Here is a 22,712-nt window from a genome sequence, read left to right as displayed (position 1 = left end):
CGGGTACAATCTTACGAAATCTGCTATTCAAAATGACAACATTTTGAAGAGACTTTCGGGCACCCGTTGGGAGACTCATGCTGTGCAACTTCAGCAATCTTGGAATCATTTAATAAGATAATAAATACTTTAGACTATATATTTACAAGTATAAATTGTAAATGAAGGTACATTCTTGTTCAATAAAATTAATAAAGGCGTTATGCAAACACTCCCTTATTCCTGGGGAGGGTTGGGAGCACCACCAGTCTTTGGTGCCTAGGGCATTAGAATAGTTAAATCCGGCCCTGCTCATGCAAGTGAGTTTTTACATAAAGCAAAGTCTCCAAAATATAACAAGAAGGTAAAGTAAGAATATTGTATTTGAAAAAGTATTCTTTGCAATCTTTTTGATATTGGAGATTAGAAAGAACTCGAACCGCACGACGTTGAATTTTAAACAGCCTTTCAGCAGCAGGAGAATGTCCCCATACCAATATACTGTAAGACAGTCTGGAGTGAATATATGCGAAATATATATTGAAAGAAGGATCTTTAATGAAATATGATCACGCAATGACTTAATTAAAAAAATATATTTTCCTGTTTCAGCAACAATGTGTTCAGCATGATTATGCCATAATAAACGGGAATCTAAGTGAACACCTAGAAATTTTACACACTCATTATCTCGAGAATTAGTGGTATTTTTTAAGGAAAAGATCATAACTTTGGTTTTTCTTTTATTTAAAACTAAGTTATAGTTTTCAAATGAAGTTTTTAACAACTCTTGATTATTATCTGTCAAAATATTATGTAGGTTTGAAGTATTACAGTGTTCTTTAAGAAAGGTAGTGTCATCTGCATATAAGAGAAGCTCACCATCATCAATAACATTACAAATGTCGTTGATATATATAAGAAAGAGGGTCGGACCCAACACTGATCCTTGTGGTACCCCAAAATGTGAGTGAAGATAATTGGAGGGACCACCTTCAGAACTTACTATTTGAGTTCTGTTTGTAACATAAGATATTAAAAGTTCTAAATTAGTATCTCTGACTCCATAAGCTAAAAGTTTTTCTTTAAGTAGTTCAACGGACAGGCAATCAAACGCTTTTGTTAAGTCACAAAATATTGAGCCTAAATATGCTTTATTTTCAAAAGCATTCGTTATCTTTGCTACTAGGTGTGTTACTGCTAGAGCTGTAGATTTATCTTTGCGAAAGCCATATTGAGAAGAGCAAAATACGTTATTTTTTTCAAAATAATTTACAAGTCGGCTTTGTAGTGCTTTCTCAATGATTTTACTTATAATAGGTGTTATTGCAATAGGCCTATAGTTGTCTAAAATTTTGGGATCCCCTTTCTTAAAAATAGGGAGTACTCTAGACTTCTTCAGAGCAGCTGGGTAGATACCTTTATGGATGCATTGGTTGACAAGGTACGTTAACGGATATACTATAAGATGCTTGATAGTTTTGACTATTTTAGAGTTTAAACCATACACATCTCGAGCAGGAGAATTATTTAAATTACTAATAATATCTCGTAGTTCGTTAAATGACACTTCTGAGAAAGCAAACTCATCTGATATATTCAAAGTCTTGCTAAATGTAACATGTTTGGGTGTTAAATCTTTAGTTAATGAGACCGGTATATTGACAAAATATGTGTTAAACTCTTCAGCAGAAAATGGAGACTCTTGATAAACCACGCTTTTATTATTTAGATGATTTAATAAGTCCCAGACAGCTTTAGGATTGTTAGTTTTAGAAATATATGCATCATGGGCTTGTTTTCTAGTTTTTTTAATTAAAGATCTATAAGTTTTTTTATATTCCTTAACATATTCCCTAAGTAACTCATCCTTATTTACACGAGAATATTCAATCAAAAAATGAAGATGCTGACGCATATTTTTCAATTTGTCATTGAACCAATTAATGTTAAGAGTTTTACTATTGATGTTATCAACAACATTTCGGGGTAAGGAATTTCTTTCTGCGGCTGAAGATAATAAGTATGTAAAATTTTCAAATTTTTCATCGATGCTTAGATTTTCATCATATACAAATGAGCAGTCCGTATTATCAATATCACAATAAAAGTTATATAAGTTTGCAGCTGTGACAGGATATATAGTTTTCTTTGTCGCCCAAGAATTACATAAACAGATGCGCATTTTAAATAATATGCCAGCATGATCCGAAAGGTGGTAATTAATTGCATTACAAGAAAAATATCCTTCTTCCACATTTGTAAGCAGATTATCTAGACAGGCATTTCCGTGTGTAGGTTCACTTATTGTATACTTCAAGTTAAAAGATAAATATAAATTTGAAAAGTCTGTTAATTTTTTATCAACTTCAAGAAAATTAATATTAAAATCGCCAGTAATGATTATAGATCGTGGTGAAATACACACCCTTTCAAAAAGATTATTCATTACGTTTAAAAATATATTAAAGTCTCCTTTAGGGGGCCTGTAAATTACTACGATAATTACATTAATTTTATCAGATTCTACAGCACATAGTTCTATATGTTTTTCCACAGATAGTGACATAATGTCATTTCTGCTCACAAATAAATTTACAACAGCAGAATGTTGAAAAATGGCAACAACACCGTGAATATACGATGACCTACAAAAACAACTAACTAATTTATAGTTATCAATACAAAGAAACTCTAAATATGTTGCTGAGGGTAACCAATGCTCAGAGATACAAAGCAGTGAGACATTTAATTGCAGACTATTTAATTCTAGACTTTTGTTTCTTATACTTTGAGAATTTTGGTGAAAAACTGTTAGTTCTAAGTGCTTTCTGTGTTTACTACAGTTTGAGGAAAATTTTGTTGTTTATTACGAGGATGAAAGTACTTATTAACATAGGTGTTGGCAGGCCAAAAATTCGGATCTTTTAGAGTAGCTTCATACCTAAGGGGAGCTCTTACTACAAACACGCTGGAAGTTTTCTTTTTATTAAGGGCTTCGGGTTTTTCAACGCTAAAGTCGGCACTAGGGTCCAGTTCTTTAAGTACATCTAGTATATCTTCAGTTGTTTGTTGAGAGCTAAGATTAGAGACATATATCCAGCAATTTCTTTCAAGTGGTAGAAGTTTAGCTTTGGCACCATTGATTTGCGATGTGTTGGTGGAAACAAAACGAGTTTTGTTGCTACGCTTTTCAGTGGTCTTAGTTTGTGTATAGGTCGTCTGGATTGGGCTAGATTTCGTTAACAGCTTTTGAGTTCTATTTTCTTGTTGATGTTGAGGTGCCGATGTTAATAGCGAAGACAGTTCATCACTAGCGATAACAGGTTTATGAACAATTATGTCGGCATCGCCAATAGTGTTAATGAGTGCAGGTTCTTCTGAGGCCGAGGAATCAGAATCATCCTCCCAATGAGCGGAAATAGTCTTATTAGAAGGTTGACTATTTATTTTTTGCAGAAAAACATTACTGTTCCTTCTTACTGAAGAATATAAACTTGTAGAGGGTCCAACGCTTAGTGTATGCAAACGACGAGTGTTGTTTACATTGTTATCAGTTGAGGTGAAAGATTCAGCTTCTTTAACGGTTTTTACACCTATACCTGATTGTCGTTTTTCACGTAGCTGGCTCAATGTCGATGGATTACCGTGGATGTCAGGTCGAATTTTAGCACCCAATTCAGCAATTTCGCTCTGAAGCTGATTGATAAGAGCAGTCTGGGCTATAATTAGCGATTTACAATTAACAACTTCTTCCACTAGCAATTGTAGTTGAGTCCCACAAACACAGTTAACAGTGGAGTTATCGAAAAAATTTCGAAGGCACCCGTTAATAACACTTTCCACCTGAGTGTTATTCGTAGATGGCTTTTTCACTTTTGGACCCATTTATTGTATAAATCCAACGTGAAAAGTAATGAAAATGCAGCGAGCGTCAACAAATGCGTGCGTTCACTTGGACTCACAATACATATTGTATGTATATTGTATCCACAAAATTCAAATATCTAAATCCTGAATGTTCGGGAATAAATAAAATTGTCATGTTCGACTATAAGAATAAATAAATAACCTATTCTACCTCTATGAGATTTTTTTTTGGAAATTATTCTACCGAAATTTAAGATTTTAGTACACCTATCTTAAAATTTGTCAGTTCATTTCTCCTGAAATACTGATGAGGCTTAATTTAAAATTTTGAATTTTAGCTAGGTACTATCAGGTTTTGCAAGTTATGTTGAGATTTCTTTGCGTTTTTGCGAACACATAACATTGAAATATTGATTAGTGATTACAAAAAATTCACCAATATTTAACTTAAAAAAATATATTAAATAAGTTATTTATTAAAAAATATGTCTTATATTCATATGCAGTACTGCAAGCATCAAATAGAAAAATGGTCATTTTTTTTACAATTGCTCAAAAAATATAAGTATAAAAACCGATAATTTTGATGATTACCTCAGAAACGTTTGATCTTACCCCTGAAATCGTGACAACAGATCATTATTATATAAAACTGATAACGTCCTTTAAAAGCAATATTGAATCTTTTCACTGCAAAATTCACCACCCTGTTGAACATATACAGGGTGTTATTGAAAGGTACGTACAACAAAATTGACAGTCCTTCGCGAAGCCTAAGAAGTCTGAAAATCTTATTTTGTGTTATCAAAATTATAAGGGGAAAATTAACCCTTATCCAACCTTTTTAGACACTACTGAAGGATAAATAGGTAAAATTAATTTATTTTAGTAAATCCTAGCAACTGTAACAATAAAACTTTTGTCAAGACTAAATGTTGCCATAGAAACGAGAGATGATCTTTTTATCAGAGGCGTACAACAAATTTGGACATAAATTGTAATCATTTTTATCTCTAAAAGGAGAACACTTTAACCTGAACTTTTTTTAACTTTTGGCACCCATACCTCGAAACCAATTGTCGATTTTATTTTGTACGTACCTTTCAATAACACGCTGTATAGTTAATATTTGTGATGTTTAAAAATCCAAGTAGAATTCTGTGTAAATTACTATAGATTTTTTTATTATTTCAGTTTTTCTATCAATCTGAACTTTTTCGGTCCGCAAAATATATATTTATCTACCTCACATAATTTCATATTCTCTATAGTTAAACCAGCCGCAAAAGTACTACAATTAATCAAAAAATTATTTTTATTGTAATATGTTAATAAATCCGAGAATTATTTACTCTTTAGTAGTATAGTAGGTTCATTATTGATTTAACATACATAGATTAATTAATTTCAGTAATCAATATGTAGATGTCATATTCACCTATAAACACATTAATTTATTGCCTGCTACACATACATACTCCAAACCTGTTGACTTGCAAAAAAAAAAAAATTAACAATACTTTAAGATTTGAGCAGAATTAGCACCTAACGTACACCGACTCGTAAAAAAATAAATACTAATAGTTACTCAGAGTTTCAAATAAGGACCCAAATAACCTCAAAACTGATTTGAAAAAAAAATGTATTTGTTGAATTCTTACATATTATTATCAATCAAACACACACAGTTAGTGAGCAGAAGTTGCCGCTTTACTCTTTTTGACATCCTTCGCGGATTTTTTCTTTCCAACGCTCTTGGGTGGTTCAGCAACGGTCTCTCCCTCGGTTAACCACAATTCGATGTGGCAAGGCGAAGACATGTATGGATTGATCCTACCATGTGCTCTGTATGTCCTTCTCCTCAAACAAGCTGCACGGTTGACCTGAATGTGTTCAACAACCAGCCTGTCCACATCCAAACCGCTGTAATCGGCGTTGCTTTCCGCGTTCCTCAACAACTGTAAAAGAAATTCGGCGGACTTTTTCGGCCATCGACCCTGTGTGGTACCCCACTGTTTGGCTTGGGCACAACGTCCAACACCTCCATTGAATTTTCTGAAGGGAACGCATTCCTTCTTTTCCAACACATTTTTCAAGTAAGCCACGGCTCGCTTGAGGGGCATCTTTTTGATAGCATTAGCGGTCTCGCATGTGTTTTTAAAGTGGACCCGGAGGTTAGAGCCACGTGCTTTACAAGATTTAGCCGCATTGTCTGGTTCTCGTGCGTAGCGACCCATTTTACTCTAAAATCAAATACTAAGTGAATATACACTAGTTATGCACAAACCATACTATTTATTACTTAATTATGGCAAAAAAATGCCGAAAATAACCACTTTCGTCCTGGGTGAAACTGTCAAACGCCACAGAACGTGTAAAAAAGAAATGGCGGATGCGTTTCCGGATTGTGGTGGATATCTGTCAAAATACAGGAGTGCCAACGTTCATTGACTTTGTCGAAAAGCGCACATAGAAAATAAGTTTACGAATCTAAGTGTGTGCGATAGCAATTCTTTGAGTTGATTTTGTTTTTACCTTCTGTATTTTCGGTTACACTATTTTAAAGTTATTATAAATCCTCGATAAATCTGATATTTTTTTGCAAAATTCACTCATTTAGTTAGACATGAAAGTTACTAACAATTTAAAAATTTTCCGCCATTACATTTATAGAATAATAATATTATTGTTACGTGCGCATTGTGGAATTTAACAATTAAAAAAAATGAAAATCCTATACGAAGGTTTTATTAATGACGAGTCAAAAAATACGAAAATGTTGATACTGTCTCTATATTGATTACAAGACTCTTTGACCTACCACTACTTTCTTTGGCTTATTAATACATAAATATAAAAGCATTGCTGGAACACTGATAAGAGAACCCATTATTACAATATAAAATATGTATTGAAACCAAAAATCCTTACGAAGATCCTCTACATTGTTAAACCACCAAATCATGCACATGATGAAGTCTTGAAGAAAAACAAGAGTAAAATAACCAATGTACATAAATTTTGTCTTCTTAAACTTAATTTTAAATTCTATTATACAAAATATGTAAATCAAACCTATGAAGAGAAAAAATACTGCTTTGCCTCTCTTAACATCATCTGACTTGACGTCATAAATTAAAAATGAAATAACTATCATGAAATGTGAAAAAAGCAGCCAACACGTAGCAGTTGGATAAAAATAGAAAAAAGTAGAAATTGCCAATATTCTAGCCAATAAAAAACACGACCACCAAAGAAAAGACACCAGTTTTCCTGCCTGGTCATCTTCTGGTAAACCTTTCACTGCAGCTACTCTCCTTATATTGAAGTCAGGCTGAGTACTGTAACCTGAGTTGCGGCTGTACATTGAGTTACGACTATAAATTGACTTAGGCGCAGAGTCTGGTCGATCGCGCTGTTCTGGTTCACTGTAAATTGACTTATGCATAGAGTCTGGTCGATCGCTCTCTTCTGGTTCCAAATAGAAATCACTGCTCCTTCTGCTTTCTGAGGGTGGCGGTTCTTCAGTTGTTGAACTTAGTTGTCTAATGTGAACAACTCTAGGACTAGGGTCTTCACTTGTTGAACTTGTTGGTCTAGTATGAGTAGCCCTAGGTCTAGTCAAGGAATCAATTTCATCAGTCGGATTAAAGCGGTTTTTATAAGATTTGAACCACGGGTATTGTTTGCCTGCTAGTTTCTGCGTTTTAAATCGTTGGTAAAAGGCAATAGTTGCGGCTATTTTGGACAGATTGAACACAAAACTTAGTACTTCTGCATCAGCTATAAAATATTTTGGTTGAATATGAATCTTTTTAGACAAAAAAAAAAAACTCACCAGTCTGTCTATTTACGTTATAATCTTGTCTCATTAGAATATTAAGTTGTATAAGCATTTGCGGTAGAGAATGCAAAAAGGCTTGGAAAAAGAAATACAGTTCAATTGTTCTTGGTGCTGATGCCTTATTAATTGCAAGATATACAAATTCATCATCAGATGCTCGCACCGCTTCTATAGACCAAAAAATTCTTTCTGCAAATCTGAAATAATTCAATTTGGAGGTTGCTATATGCCTTGAATTGTTAACTTACATACCGCCAAATCGCCCACACTGGGAACATTAAATGTTCTAATGTTTTTACAACAAACCATATACAGTTATCACGTTCACAACCTTCCATGTCTGGCCAGAGGTCCCACGACGAGACTATCACAATGTAGGAACATAGGGAAGGTAACCACATCACAAATAACGTAACGGAAGCCCATATTGGGTTCTCATCTTTAAAATGCCTAAATACGACCGCTACATCACTCGCAAACAAAAAAATATACAGCAAAAATGATGTAATTGATGGTATTAAATAATTAATCCATGCATCTTGTTTACTTGTGAGAACATAACTGAGAAACGTTTTTTGCATTAACGACTTTTTCTTTTCACTCATTGTTTAACGTTATATTCACGTCACATTTTTCTAAACGTTTTGTTGAACTGATTCACAAAATAAATGATAAAATCACTAAGGGGAAATAAGTACAAACATTATCTCCACAGATAAAGAGATAAGTCAATATTGTGATAACTCTTTATTTGTAGATAAAACATTTAGAGATACCCCTTTTATTAATTGGCAGGGCGTAAATCTTGCAAATATATTGAATGTTTTTCTAGCATTTCAGCAACAGGATCCTGTTTATTGTATTCTGCATCAAACTGTGGACCTACTGACCATAAGGAATCTAAATCATACAAAGTTCTGGCTTCTGGAGAAAATATATGAAGTGCAATGTTTCCTATGTGTAAAAAAATATATTAATATTTATTATATGTATATGGCTTGTAATACACAAATCCAACTCACCTAAGTCTAAAGCCATCCAATCTTTCGATTCTGCGCCTTCAAGTTTGGGAACTGGATCACTTTTATGTCTTTTCTTCTTATAAACCTTTCTTACAAACTGAGAAATTGCTTGCATATGTTTCACTGACTTTCCAGTGACTACACACATATAATTAACATATTTGATTTCTTTAGGAACTGATGCAACGAAAATGTTTAGGGCATTTTCACGGCGAAGTACTTCAACGAGATCTTCTATGTCATAAACACCATCGAATCCTCCTTTAAAAGAAAGAAATTTACTCAGCTGTAAGTAATTTACTCAGACTTATCCTCACGTTCTAAATTTAAGCCTTCGCATAAATCTTTTTTTCTTTCTTCTGATTCTAGTAAATCTCCATAGTGCCGTTCTTCGTAAAGGTCAAGAATAACTTCAGAATCTTCATCACGAAAAACTTGATATTTTGAACCCATGCCCCCCAAAGTTTGATTACTGGCAGCCTTAGGCTGTTCTTCTTTGGACTTGCTTGATTGTAATCTTTGGTTTAAGTGTGTTTGTAGTAAATAAAGACACTGTTTCTGGGGGCGTAGGTTATTAAAAACTTTTGTTAGAAACATTTTCACCTTTTTCGAACTTCTTAACCTTAAATAAAATCAAATATCGGAATGAAAAGAGATCTATTTATACACTCTTGAAAGTAATAAACAAAGATAACTATATAAACAATCCGTCAAACTCATCTTCTGTCAGTCATTGTTTTTAGGTTAGTTTTAGTTAGGTTAATGTTGGTGCCGAATTTTTAAAAACCACAAACAGAAAGCACATGGTGATTAGAAAGTACGGAATAGTGGATTAAAGTTAAAATTATATTTATGAAATGACAAAAATGTTTGAAGTGACGGATTTTTTCGATTATTGTATAAATGAAAAATGTCTAGAAAATAATAATTATGAATCAACCATTAAACTCCTATATGAGTGTAAGTATATACTACAGTAAGTGTTGTACAAAATACATACAATTATATATTTAAGATGGTTATCGAACCATAGCTATAAATCAGACAATTGATGGCAATGACTTGGACCAAAAGAAGAAAAAAAAGAAAGGTGAACCACGAGAACCACAACTAGATCCAGTTCCAGAACCTTATGTGCCCTCTATAATCCCGGTATTTTAAGATCTTATTATAACCATTATTTATTTTGAATAATTCAACATTTTAGGGATGTGAAAATTTAAAAATTTTTAATCGTCTAACAATAGTATTTGCCGGTCAAGAAGTTTTACATAAAATTGTAAGTACTGCATTGTAGTTACAAGTGGCGTTATTAAATATTTTCTAGACAAAATCTCCAAATTACAAGAAGTATCACATAGTAGGGGTACTACCCACAACACTACAGGCAACTTTGGTAATATTTTTACCCAATTATAAAACATAATTCTGTTTTAGTTTGTTTGTAGCAGTTTTGATGCAGATATATTTTGTTTTAACCCTGAAAATAAAAACCACGTGAAGCGCAATCGCAAGATGTATAAACAGTTGGTTGACAGAGGATATCATTTTGAATTACCATATGGCCCTGCAATTGAAGATACCACAAAGAGAAAGAATATTATACATACAGCTCATCTTTACCACACATTTATAAAATCTAAGAACATAATCTTATCAAGTTCAGCGACGAGCCCCATTTTCATTAGGAATCCATATGACATCGTCAACTTGTATGTATTTAACTGTTGAACAGTTATAACTATGGTAGCTTCAATTTCATACAACCATATTGAAGGCATTAGCTTTTCTAAGACTAGTTTAATTTAAAAATCCATGAGCAAAATGTATAGTCCTAAGACTACTTAAGTAAGAAGGTTTATTACATTCTACTGATGTGTCCATATTTTATGGCTTTTTTATTATAAAGTGGGATTTTTTTGATGTATGAACAGACCATGAAAAAAAAATTCAGTCATTTGTGTTTTCACCTTAAATATAACCAACTTTCTTTTTTACATGAAATAACCGAAACATTTTTATATTTGGTCTGGAAATTAAGCTATGGCTGTGACATTTTAAAATTTGATGAATTTGAATTTTGAATTTTTTCAGTTGTTCTGAATTTTTTATTGTCTACAGGATTCTGCAGTAAAAAAGAATAAAAAATATATCTTAACATTAAACTTTTGAGCGGAAGAATTTACAAACTTAAGTTAGTTCACTACGACATTTCAGATTATAGAGGCTTACCGGGCCTTATTTGTGTATTGTCTAAATTTTTTTCATTCGTCTCAAATATTAAGATGTGTAGGGTATTATTTTTGAATAAATTTGGATTTACATATATCTAGAGAAGTGAAGCAGACAAAACAACTTTTTGATTTCACTATTAAATGTAGGGGAAAAACGAATTGAAACTTAGTTGCCATATATTAAATGTTTTGTTTTTATTCATTTTCGTTTGTTTATGATTATTTTTCCTGCAGTCTTGTTTTTTAATTTGCTTTGCGATATTTATATGTTCAGCTAGAAGTCACTTTTATTACTTTAACTTGTGTGGGTATGAAAGTGACCCTTATGTGTTCTTATAAAAACAAAAATGTTGTTCGGTAAATCTCCAGAAAGCTCGTAGGATGTGTGTTGGAAAGAATGAAATGAGAGAAATTTTAAATAGCTTAGTTCGTTTTTTTTTTTTCATAAGTTGTAAATAACTTCCCTCAAAGACATGCGTCTAGAATATTCCTTTAGATTTTACTAGGTTTAGACAAAATTGCTTCTGGTGGCAGCTAGCATAAGATGATGTTTTAGAGTCAAGTAACTATAAGTTATACAGAAATGCACAGTTTGTATACTGGCATGTAAGCCCATCATTTGGTTGTGCAAATTGAGATTTTTTTAAAAATTGACATAGTACGGAGTACAAACACTCCCGCGCTTACAGTTAAAGTTTAGAATATTCATCATGATTTGCTGCAAAAAGATCCTTTTACATGACATATACGTGTTCCTTAATTCTCTCTGAAACTGGGTAAAAGTTAATTATTATTGTAAGAAACAATTTTTTTCTGTCAAAGTAGGAGCAGTGACTTGCATCGACTTCACTTCTAACCTTGTTTACATTACAATCATAAATCTCACAAATTATTAATTTTTATGGTAAACAAATATTTATGTTCTCTAATATAAATGTAGCAGTACCGTATTTTTATAAAGTTAAATTACATAACTGAACTTAAAAAAAATGTATTTTCGTACATACCCTTTAGATCTACTTTTGTTAATACATATTAATTTTATGCACTTATAAAAACCATCAATTTTGTCCTACATTTTCTTACTTTATAAGTACAGGGTGGAATAAGATACACTTCTGGTCTTGACAAAACTGACCATATAAATAAATTATTAATTGTTTGAAAAAAAAACATTCTTACCGAATTTTTAGAGTTACAAAAGTATTTCAGTGTTTAAAAAACTATGATAAATTCTAATTTATTCGCACATTTTGTCATCACAAACATCAGCTCATAATGTTAAAAAAATCTTATTAGAAAGTTAAATTTCACTGAAAAAACGAAAAATTCAAATAGAATTGGGTTAATAGATTTTCTTTTACCAAATTTATTTCCTGAGCAGACAGTAGGTGTTTCTAAAGTAATGTTGACAAAAATGAAACCACTTTGTATAGATTCATTAAATAATTACAAAAGGTTTAATTGATTTCAATATTGTTTTTCAGAGGTCTAATTTTTGGATTAAACGAACAGCAAGCCAAAAATGCCATAAGTCACAATGGACGTCAAGTGTATCTAAATGCAGGTAATACTATATTTTTATTACTAATTAGTAATTTATTTAAATACTTTCAAAACTTTTTAGTTGGCAGAAGACATGGAAAATCGGTAGTATTTGTGACAAATACAGAACAAAAAGAACAAGGAGAATCAGAAATCATAGAATTAGATGATACGAGGAATATTTCCGAGAGCGTTATCTGTATAACTGAAAGTGATGAAGATATGGAAACCGATCAACCAGCCCCGAAAAAAGTGAAACAATAAATTTTGTAAAATTGTGTACGAAATAAAAACTGATTTGTTATATAATTTTTTATTCAACTCTTTTGCGCGCCAATTTTTACATGAAACTGCTTTAATTTATTCAAGGAGAATGTAAATATTTCTTCATATTATTTTAATACGTTGTTAACTGTCACAGTCATATTTAAATAATAATACACATTTTAATTAACAGGTTTTATTAATAGGCGACAGTAGTTTTGATATGAAGAAAGTTTGATTGTAGATTATGTAATAATTTATTTGGTGACTACAACACCGCCGAAATAAAAGAAAATTCAACTTAAAAAGTAATCGTAACCAGAAATAATTTTAAGTCGAGTGTAGTTTTTCGGTGACGAACAGTTTGCGGACAAGGTTACGGTTATGTTGCGGTACGGTGAAAAATGGACTACATTCAAATTTGGCGCGTCATTCGGTGGCAGCACCGTCGATCACAAGCGTAATGATAAAATGGAGTACTCATTTATACGTGCAGTTTATACACAAAATTTAATTAAGTGAATTCATGTATATAATCGTTGATAAGTGTAACTAATAAGTAAAATATCTCTAATACAAATGTGATTATCAATGTAGTATAGTTAAATCCGGCGGATACGTAGTGGAAAGTGCATTTTTCGTCGGTGTCAAAGAGGAATAGAGCGAACGGAACAGAGGCCGACGGTGTCCATGGTGAGTTTCCGCAAACGTCCCATTTTTCTTCGTATGCATGCAAAATAAACGTTGCCCATCCATCGGCCCGCAAAACATCGATTAATCCCGTATCGATCGACGGCGGCCGTCGATTCATCCAAATTCGTCGTGCAACGAAGAAATCGTCCCCAGTCGCCATTGGCTGTCCGAAAATCAACATTTCCAATGCGAGAGATCACCTGATTGGTCGCGTTTTGGCTAGTGGACGGCGTCCCGGTCGCCGATGCCCCGGGGGCGGGCGCCGGGGCGCCGCGGACCTGGGGCGCCCGCGGCGGCGGCCGGCAGGGTTCATTGTTCCGACGCCGGCTCGATTGACGGATGGATGATGGCTCCTTATCTGAATCGCGGCGGCTGGGACAATCGCGGCGCCCGGCCGCCCCCGCCGCCCCCGCCCAGCGCCGCGGCGCTAATCAATTTCGTAATTACCCCTCGCACACATCTTCTATTTCTGTTGTTCCCGGCGTGTGATTGCGATTCGGATTAACGGATCGTTGCCATGGTTATTATTCTTAATTTTGTTTTGTTGGCCACAGCCGCCCCGGACGATTTGGGTCACGTGATCGCGATCGATTGATAATCGACGGCTTCGTCGATGGGCCGCTATCGGGATTATTGCACTGCGTTAATTGGCAATTAGCGGCGGCGTGGGGGGCGATGGGCGCGCTCCGATTGGGCCCTGGGGTGGAAAGTTGTACCGCTCATGGTGGGTTGGACACATAAGCGTATAGCTTTTCCCCTTTGGTTCCAATCACGACCGACGTCTCCTGCCCCAGGTATGCCCGTGGTCGTCTTGTCTTGGCTTCCAACTCTGAATGTCGTGTGATAATTATGCTCATTATACTCGTTGTCGAACGGTCGATTAATTTGATGGCGGTTTTAAAAACGTTCGCGTCCTCATTCTGCGTAGGCTGCGAGTGCGAGCATCGATTTTAACCTCATTTTTAAATGTCGTTTATCAAACAATGAAAAAATGCGCTTCATTAAAATTAACCAATATTGCCATAATTGTTGTTAAAGATAAGAAGTGATGTGTATATTGGTGTGTTTGCGTTTCTAGATATTTATCGTCTTTAAGTGAATTGGCGTTTACTATTATAAATGGCTAAAAATATGGTAATGTCTGTATTAATTGTCTTAAATTGTAACTGAAACTATTTATTACCACATGAAAGTGCATGAATAGTAATGATTATACATTTGTATTGTATAATCTGTTCGGACGTACGTTGTAGTGGTCAATGCTCTTACAAAAAGGTACTTTGAATGTGATTGAACGTATGCTAAAATAACCTCTATACACACATTTTCATTATTATCATTATTAACAAATAGAAGTAAAAAGTATATCATAATTTTATTTTGCTAGATATATTCTTTTGCCATGTTTGAAAGACTCTAATAACCCAAGTAGCAGTTTTTTTTTTAATAGAATTAGCTCATAACAATATAGGTAATTCATGTTAACATAATAAACGTTCCGTCACGCTACAATTTTAAATTACTGATTTTTTATTAACATACGCCCCTGCTGATGGCATTATATAAATTCCGTGTTGGGCCCCCATATCTATTTTCAATTAATTTTTTCCATTTTTCCTAAGTGGTATATTATATTGATCCATTAAATGAATTACGTACTTGCATTACATTGTATTGGTTCCAAACCTACTATATTTCATATTCAAAATTTTATAATTGCAATATGAAAATTCATACAATAATCAAATATCAACATAAATGTAGGTCTATTTTCTTCATTAACTGCACTCCCATTATCAACACAGATTGTAAGATGTAACTATAGGTTAATGTACATAAAAATGTACAAACAATTTCTTTAAAGTTAAAATTTTTATTAACTACTTGAATGTTATATTTTTTAGATTTTATGGTTTTGTTTCAAATCCACTAATAAGGTAATACTAAAAATACTACAGTTTTTCGATTACAAATTTCGCCCAGTTACCAAAAATAAATTTAATGTTTACTGGTACTTTTACTGAAGCAATTTTTGACACGAAGAAAAGTATGAAAATTTTGTGTCAGTCAGCAGAAGATGAAGTTCCTTCCTTCTTCTATGAGATTGTTTTTGTTTTTTGTTCCTATTTTTTAACTTAAACGTATTGTGACGTTGTTTGTCTGCGTCTGCTGACTGTCATTTCCCTTTTGGCAATTTTATTAGTCATTAATCTCTGAGACTACTAAATTCATTGCTGTGAAATTTTGGTGTTCTTGCCTGTTAATGCCCACCAAAAATTTGATGACGTCATCTAAGAATTGTGCCAAGTTTCGTATGAAATTTATAGTGTAACATGCGCGTTTTTTTGTGGTGTAATAATATATTTGTATTTTTAACTCAACCCGTACGAGTAATTGTGAAAAAATGAAATTTACAATTTGCCTTAGAACCTGAGTAAGGAACTTTATTAATTTTAGAATTCGTATGTGAAAGTCCTTGGTTCCATCCTGACATCTCCATTATTTTTTCTTTCGGAGAAGTCTATTTCATTTGTTCCTAGAACAAATTAACGTTTATAGTGTTACGTTATAAAATTATTCACCATATTAAAATTAATACGTTTAATTAAGCATAATTGATATGCTTACCAAAAATTACTAAATAAATCTTTTAAAAAACATTCACTCTAACATGCATTGGAGGCGGGGAAAATGCTGTTCAAGCACTTTGGAGCAATTTTTTGAGGAGTGCAATTGAAGTATTTTTCTTTCAGCATAAGCAACATAAAAAATATGTGTAATGGAAACATTTAATAGTTCTTGATAGTTTTTCGAACTACATAGATTGCGTAGAATTTTCGCGTACATTGTAACGGACTTTTTATTCTAATGTACTAGGTACAGCGTTGGTGTGAAACAGTCTGTATTTTACCGTTTTATGCTACATATAGTTTTAAAATACCGTTTCAGTCCCATATGATAATGGGCATTGAGCGATTTTCTTTTAGTGATTTATATATCCCACAGAATTTTCATTATATTCGAACATTGGTGAACAAAAACGCACGTGTTCGAATGGGAAATGAGTTGGCTTTGAGTGTAAACACCCAACAATGCACAGTAGTTCAACCGTATTTTCAATTTATTGAAAATATCAATTGTAACATCACTTACAGACACACATGTTTTGACAATTGTTACAGTTTATGTATAGATTACATATGTATGTATGTGTTTCAAATCATCACTGTTGAAATTCGAAAGTGAATTTATTTCTGTAAATGATTAGCAGTTATCTATATAGTGAAATAAATTAAGTAATTTGAAATTAAAAACTTAATAGCAAGAAACAGAAATCGTTAAAACTAGTCAGTTCTTGAATTAGATTACCTGTTAAAATTTTAAATTAGATTGCAGTGTTTTCATGAATTTAAATTCATAATAAATCTTAATTTTTCGTATTATTTACTTGTATTTTTAATAGTTTGCATTTTGTATATTGTGTGTGAACAGATAAAGTGCGTTAATTCATTATGCATCAGAAAAATTGTAAACATTTTGTGGCTATTTTTAAAATATTTTTGGATAAATCAAAAGTGTAAATATTTGAACAATTACTAAAGAATGGGGTATTGAATGTGAGGTTACTAGAAAAGTGTTAGATAGTGTTCCTCAAAAGTGCAATAAAACGTTTATCACTTCGTTTAAAAAAATGTATATGACATCAATTCAAAGAGACGATAGTCACAAATAGAATCAGTGGTGTTAAAAAAACACACCGAAATAAGTTTTTATTTGCCTGTTGAAAGTTTTTTAAGATGTTATCGGTTTTAAATTATTGAAATTACTCCATACGTGTAAAGTAAAAAACAAGTTTACTGCCTTTAATAATGTGCCATGATATTGAAAATGGTAGTTGAGTAGATGGTGCGGAATTTATATGCTATTTTTGTTTTAGTTTGGTCACAGACAATACAAAAGAGTTACTATTATAAAATTTGAAGTAGACAATAACTACAATATTATTATTGTACATTAGAGGTGATGTGTAAGGCAGACAAGACCAAGATAGTGTACACACAACCTATAACTAGAACGTGAAAAGTTAAAAGTGGTCCAACATTGTGATATACCTCTTCTCAAATTCGATATTTGTACTTGCATTGCCATCTTTAGAAAATCTATAAAATTAGGAAAGTACGATCGCAAACTGGACCACTTATTTTATTAAATTATTTGATTTGTCAAGCAAAACATTAATTAAACCATATATTTTTTTTAATTGGAAGTGTGTGCCAAATCTAGTGGTCCAGGTTTCTATGACCGCCACTGTACATAATTAAGTTTCTATATTTTCCACTAAGCTTTATATTGTTTTACATTCTATATTTTTGTAAACAGTTGCATCAGCATCGTTAGCTTCAAGTAACTTGGAAAATTAAAAATGGGACAAACCGCATTGATTTATGTTTAGATATGTCAAATGTTTGGATTTGAGATCTGAATCACGAGCAAACGCACTTCTTCATTTTCCATCAAATGAATTTAGCTTTTCCAGACTTTGATAAGTGGTGGTAAGTGAATGTCATAATTTTGACGATGGAAATGATAAGATTCGACTTAGCGCCACTCACTTTAGAGTCAATTTTATTGAAAATTCCAATTTCCTTGTTGTGAGTGGATCATTGCAGTTTCGGTTTCAATATCGATTGCTAGCGTGTTGACGTATTTCATAGTTCTGGTTATAGCTTCAATTCTAATTGTACAGCAACTATTATTGTTTTTAATAAATTTCAGACAGGTTCAAGTCTATGTTGAACACATTCTTGCTTTCTTTTGAGAAGTTTCTTGTGATCGATATTTTTTTTATTGTGCTACAGTAGTAGTTAGTGGGACATTAAAATTGCGCAATTTGATTAAATAATGTGAAACCTCTATTTAAGGGTTTTGAATAATTTAGAGGTAGATACACATTTGGTCATGTTTTAATGCATATCAAATTGACATCTTTACAGAAGGATTGGAAATCTAATAGAAACATTAGCCACTATGAATAACACCGAGTGTTGCCTTATACTTACAAATTTTGAGCATGTGCTTCATATTATTTGAATAAAAGGCTGAGAAAATGGTTTTGCTGATACTTTACTGCTGATGAGCATGTGTCTTAAGTTTTTTAAATATGTATTTACTCGTTTGAGTAAACAGGAATAAAATAAGGCTAAATAAATGCCTCAGATTGGTTATAATTTCCCTAAAAATTTGGCGGTCCAAGAAAATAAATCTTTTAATTTGTGGGACTCTTCTACGTCTATGTTTAAATAGAAAATGTTATTTCTTTAACATTATTAGATAGTGTTTCGTGGTTCCTGAGAAAACCCGTTGCAATATTTTTAGACTTTGGATTTACGAAAGTTAAAATATGTCTATGATAATTAACGTCTGCAACACTCAGAGAATTATATATAATTGAAATTTTAGAGTAAGATGTCAAAACAACACACTTCAAATTAAAACTGTAGAGTATGTATTATGTTTGATAATAATTTGGTTTGTGTATACCTATTCTAAGAATTATTTTTTCAAGTGGAAGAATGATTAAATTCTGGTCGTGGAAACAAATCAGTATTTGGAATAAGAATTCAAATAGATTCGAAAAAGACCCTATTGAAAGAGGTGGACATTAGCAAACACGAAAAATTACCAGCATTAACCGGCTAAAAGGCTCTTGCAATGTAATCTTTCTTCCTTTGACAATAAAATTACGATAAGTACGTTGCTGCAATGGTGATCGGGCAAATAACGTTGTGAACTGAATAATTCAACTAGATTTTGTACGATAACCTGGAAGTGCAAGCCGACGTTTGCTGCTTTAAAAGCAGTGCTTTTGATTCAATTCGATAACCACTCAATATTACTTTTTCTTTTTAAATCATTCCCAACGTTTCGAGACTTTGGATTTGCGAAAGTTATAATCTTGCATTGTTATAATTTTTCACAAAAACCTGCAAATCTATACTTACGAGTATATAATAAAGCTGAAGCTTTTGTTTATTTGAACACGCATATCTCAGAAACTACTGGTTCAAATTCAAAAAATCTTTTTGTGTTGGATAGTCCATGTATCATATCTACATATAGGCTATATAACATCACGCTACGATCATTAGGAGCGAAGTAGCAATGAAAAATTCGGAAAAACGGGAAAATTATTCCTCCTTTGACAGCTTCCATTGCTTACGCTGCTTAAACGGTTAAAGTTACGTAAAAATCATGTATGACGAAATTGTTCCCCTCTAAAAGTTCTAAAGAAAAGTCCGCGACAGCATATGTCTATCTTTTAAGGTCGAGTCAGTATAACCTTTTTTATGGTAATGAAATTTGTTCTAAAATAATAATGCATTATGTATAAAATTCTCGCATCACAGTGTTTGTAACCGAACTTCTCCGAAATGGGTTGACCGATTTGTATGAAATTTTTTATGTATATTCGGTAGGTCTGACAATAAGTTGTAAAGTATTTTTTAAACCCCTAAGTGATAAGGGTGGCCCACCCTAAAAAATGTTTTTCTATTTTTTGGACAAAATTTTTTATTTTTATTTTTTTAAGATTTGGCATCAAAAAATACACATAACCCTAAACTTTTACCTTTCTACCACCAACCCCCATTTTTTAATCGTCTATAAAATAAAAATCAATTGCTGTTCCTGTTAGTCTCGCTAAGACTCAAAAACGGCTTGACCGATTTGAACATTTTTTTATATTACGGGGATGGTTTATAAATAAAAAAAATAAGGATAACTTAAAAGAACAGTTAAAAAATAAAAAAATTCTAAAAATTTTGTATGGGAATCGCCACTTCAAATTAATTTCAATAGTTGGCGTTTCTAACGGACCTGTCGTCTAACTGACGTGTCATACAAAACTAATTCTTCCGTGCGATTGTGAAAAGTATATTGCATTTCAAATCGTTCTTTGTTTTTTCGTAAAAAAAAGCGTCGTTTATTTTAAGAAAAGTCTTGGTTAAAGTGAATTTAATTACACATTGCCAAAGTTTCTTATTCATTTTGATCTGCCATTCTTTTTACCTATATTCACTTTGTTGGTTTCGACAAAACCTCAAACTTTACCGTTATTCGAGGATTTAATTTGAAGTTTTCAATATTTTAAAATTCTCAAGACAAAATTTACAGATTGGATTGACTGTGAAAATAATTCTGTGTCGTTTTATGAAGTTCATTAAAATGCCGAGAAGACGACAAGCTCACATAGGTCCACGAAGTCAATCAAATGTGCGACGAACTACCTCAGGTGCAAACCGCAATGATTTATTTCATGGGTAATTCGGATATGGAAGTTGAACAGCGTTGTGCTCATAATCAACATAATCAAACATTGAAGCGAGACATAGGGTGGTATGAATAAAACTGAGTAGATGCTCATGTTCGAAGTACGAAGTACCTACTTCATTATTACTCTTATATACCTGAGCATCTACTCTATGTACTGAGTACCTACTTGGAAACATTGTATCTCCCCGGACACAAACTGAACATCTACGCGTTTTGTGAGCATTTAATCTAAAAATGAGCATCGGCGTGGCAAATAACTGAGCTGTCTGTAAAGCAGCTTAGAAAACCAGTAGGATCGCTGTAAGAGTGAATTTTAACTAAACATGGTGACTTTCATGAACGTGGAGCGTCGCCAAAAGGTGCATTCAGTTTGAAAAACACATTAGGAGCAGGAATATCGAAAACTTTTCATGTAATTAACTTTTATTTATGCATAAATTGTGCAGTGCGTTTTTTCTAACACTGGCCATAGAGATTCCCATCTCAAGGTGTCTACCCCATGCTAACTTATATTTTGGTAACTCGATTTTTGCCTTGATGGTTGAACACTGTCACTGTTGTCCTTTTTTGTTGTATCGAGATGCTACTTGAGCATCAACTGTTACTTACTGAAGTATTAGTATCATCTAGAAAAACTAGAAATATTTTGATTTGATATTCGAGTAGATACTTCGTATTTCGAGTATGAGCATCTACTGAGTTTTATTTATATCAACCATTGTCAAAAAATTGATCGAACGTTGTTTCGACAGAACTTCCTTCGCACCAAAAGTATAATAAAACCTATTCAGCATTTTCGAGTTGAGTCTGTTCTTCACACAATTTTGTGAAGACCTAATCAACATTTACTATCAACACGTATACCACCTTGGATTGGTGCAGTGTAATACTAAAAATAACTGTATTGTATTCCCAAAATTATCTGCGAAAATCGAGTGAGCCATTCCATCAATTTTTTAGGGGAATAAATAAATATTCTTAACAATTTACCATACTTACAATAACTTTAAAACGTCTGCAAGATCTCAAAGTATTCATTTTTGCAACTCTTGAGTTATTCACTAAAATAAATTGACTGATCCATATATTTTTTTGAGTCACTGTAAAAGCAAATCTAAAAAATATGAATGCAATGATAAATTACGAAAATATACTGATGATGTTTTCCACATTTTACGATAGGATTTATTCGGCAAAATCTTGAGATGACGTCTTCAAGATTTTGGGCTTGATAAACAGATATCTTTTGATTGAAAACCTACCATGTCAATCAGTAACTTCAGAATGTCTACAAAATTTCAAAATTCAGTTTTGCAGTTCTGGATTCAATCAATAAAATAAATTGACTCAGTGATTAATTTTTTCGAGACACCCCCTATAAGCAAAATTAAAAAATATGAATGGAATGATAAATCACAAGTATAGTCTCATCCTATTTTGGACATTTTAGACAGGATTCATTTGGCAAAATTTTGGGCTGACGTCATCAATTTTTTGGAGGGGATAAGTAAATATATTTTGAATAAAAATTTATTATGCTTATCATATGTTTAAAACATCTGCAAGATTTCAAAGCATTCGATTTTGCAGATTCAAAATTAAATTGTAGGTGAAACGAAGTTCACGGGGTCAGCTAGTGTTTAATAAAAATCATCTTGATTGTGAGTAGCTTCCACTATAAAAAATATAGTAATAGGGTAAATGCTACGTGAATAAAAATAATAAGTTATTTTTATTATGCTTCACGAAGTATTTCAAGAGAACTGGGAAACAATAGTATTATGTATTTAAATATTGTTCGCATTTAAAATAAAAAAAAATTCAAACAAAATTTATAATCGCGTGAACTGTGTTTATAATAGTTTTATATCACACAAACATCGAAATACTTTTAACGTAAGAATATTTGCATTCAACAATTGATTTGTT

General features: G+C 32.6%; 5 protein-coding genes across 9 annotated transcripts in view; 2 read left to right on the top strand and 3 right to left on the bottom strand.

Annotated features, from left to right (window-relative positions):
• Positions 1-258: 258 nt before the first annotated feature.
• On the bottom strand, positions 259-3,867 carry LOC135145343 (uncharacterized). Its single transcript, XM_064077452.1, has 3 exons — positions 2,867-3,867; positions 862-1,802; positions 259-287 (listed from the first exon to the last, which is right to left on the bottom strand). Exons 1-3 carry the CDS (start codon positions 3,865-3,867, stop codon positions 259-261), a joined length of 1,971 nt encoding a protein of 656 aa, XP_063933522.1.
• Positions 3,868-5,474: 1,607 nt separating this feature from the next.
• Positions 5,475-6,260, bottom strand: LOC135122593 (large ribosomal subunit protein uL22). Of its 3 annotated transcripts, none has more exons than XM_064046870.1 (2): positions 6,152-6,260; positions 5,475-6,092 (listed from the first exon to the last, which is right to left on the bottom strand). In XM_064046870.1, exon 2 carries the CDS (start codon positions 6,084-6,086, stop codon positions 5,538-5,540), a length of 549 nt encoding a protein of 182 aa, XP_063902940.1. In that variant the 5' UTR covers positions 6,087-6,092; positions 6,152-6,260; the 3' UTR covers positions 5,475-5,537. The 3 variants fall into 3 exon arrangements, with proteins under 3 accessions (XP_063902940.1, XP_063902941.1, XP_063902942.1); XM_064046871.1 differs by having other exon boundaries at positions 6,142-6,244; XM_064046872.1 differs by having other exon boundaries at positions 5,475-6,105; positions 6,152-6,229.
• Positions 6,261-6,586: 326 nt separating this feature from the next.
• LOC135122591 (uncharacterized) lies at positions 6,587-9,312 on the bottom strand. 2 transcript variants are annotated; one of them, XR_010279419.1, is made up of 5 exons: positions 9,033-9,312; positions 8,716-8,976; positions 7,946-8,647; positions 7,688-7,890; positions 6,587-7,632 (listed from the first exon to the last, which is right to left on the bottom strand). XR_010279419.1 is itself a non-coding variant. In XM_064046867.1 (3 exons), the coding sequence occupies exons 1-3, from the start codon at positions 8,296-8,298 to the stop codon at positions 6,650-6,652; spliced, it is 1,539 nt and encodes a 512-aa protein (XP_063902937.1). In that variant the 5' UTR covers positions 8,299-8,389; the 3' UTR covers positions 6,587-6,649. The 2 variants fall into 2 exon arrangements, 1 of the variants encoding a protein (XP_063902937.1); XM_064046867.1 differs by lacking the exons at positions 8,716-8,976; positions 9,033-9,312 and having other exon boundaries at positions 7,946-8,389.
• Positions 9,313-9,572: 260 nt separating this feature from the next.
• Rpp30 (RNaseP protein p30) lies at positions 9,573-12,803 on the top strand. The gene is made up of 7 exons (XM_064046869.1): positions 9,573-9,675; positions 9,731-9,867; positions 9,923-9,994; positions 10,043-10,111; positions 10,153-10,427; positions 12,437-12,516; positions 12,577-12,803. Exons 1-7 carry the CDS (start codon positions 9,573-9,575, stop codon positions 12,756-12,758), a joined length of 918 nt encoding a protein of 305 aa, XP_063902939.1. The 3' UTR covers positions 12,759-12,803.
• Positions 12,804-13,221: 418 nt separating this feature from the next.
• The window catches only part of Kis (kismet), a 39,464-nt gene continuing 29,973 nt past the window's right edge, over positions 13,222-22,712 (top strand). For both annotated transcript variants that reach the window (XM_064046866.1, XM_064046865.1), the window contains exon 1: positions 13,222-13,451. The gene's annotated coding sequence lies outside the window, so the exon portion shown is untranslated. The remainder of the gene's footprint in view (positions 13,452-22,712) is intronic.

This window comes from Zophobas morio, unplaced genomic scaffold (assembly GCF_036711695.1).
Source record: "Zophobas morio isolate AGI-343-1 ecotype UQ-CSIRO unplaced genomic scaffold, CSIRO_AGI_Zmor_V1 ptg000005l, whole genome shotgun sequence".
NCBI classification, from domain to species: domain Eukaryota; kingdom Metazoa; phylum Arthropoda; class Insecta; order Coleoptera; family Tenebrionidae; genus Zophobas; species Zophobas morio.
This window is presented reverse-complemented; position numbering and strand designations above follow the sequence as displayed.

Bases quoted from the DNA above. Each gene is read 5' to 3' on its own strand.
- LOC135145343 (XM_064077452.1), bottom strand. From the start codon at position 3,867: ATGGGTCCAAAAGTGAAAAAGCCATCTACGAATAACACTCAGGTGGAA. The intron at 1,803-2,866 runs GTACTTTCATCC...AAAAACTTATAG, and splicing joins GCCAACACCTATGTTAATAA to ATCTTTAATTAAAAAAACTA. The intron at 288-861 runs GTGAGCTTCTCT...TTGCATGAGCAG, and splicing joins TTGTAATGTTATTGATGATG to GGCCGGATTTAACTATTCTA.
- Rpp30 (XM_064046869.1), top strand. From the start codon at position 9,573: ATGACAAAAATGTTTGAAGTGACGGATTTTTTCGATTATTGTATAAAT. The intron at 9,995-10,042 runs GTAAGTACTGCA...AATATTTTCTAG, and splicing joins AAGAAGTTTTACATAAAATT to ACAAAATCTCCAAATTACAA. The intron at 12,517-12,576 runs GTAATACTATAT...AAAACTTTTTAG, and splicing joins TCAAGTGTATCTAAATGCAG to TTGGCAGAAGACATGGAAAA.
- LOC135122593 (XM_064046870.1), bottom strand. From the start codon at position 6,086: ATGGGTCGCTACGCACGAGAACCAGACAATGCGGCTAAATCTTGTAAA.
- LOC135122591 (XM_064046867.1), bottom strand. From the start codon at position 8,298: ATGAGTGAAAAGAAAAAGTCGTTAATGCAAAAAACGTTTCTCAGTTAT. The intron at 7,891-7,945 runs GTATGTAAGTTA...GAATTATTTCAG, and splicing joins CCAGTGTGGGCGATTTGGCG to ATTTGCAGAAAGAATTTTTT. The intron at 7,633-7,687 runs GTGAGTTTTTTT...AATATTTTATAG, and splicing joins TAACGTAAATAGACAGACTG to CTGATGCAGAAGTACTAAGT.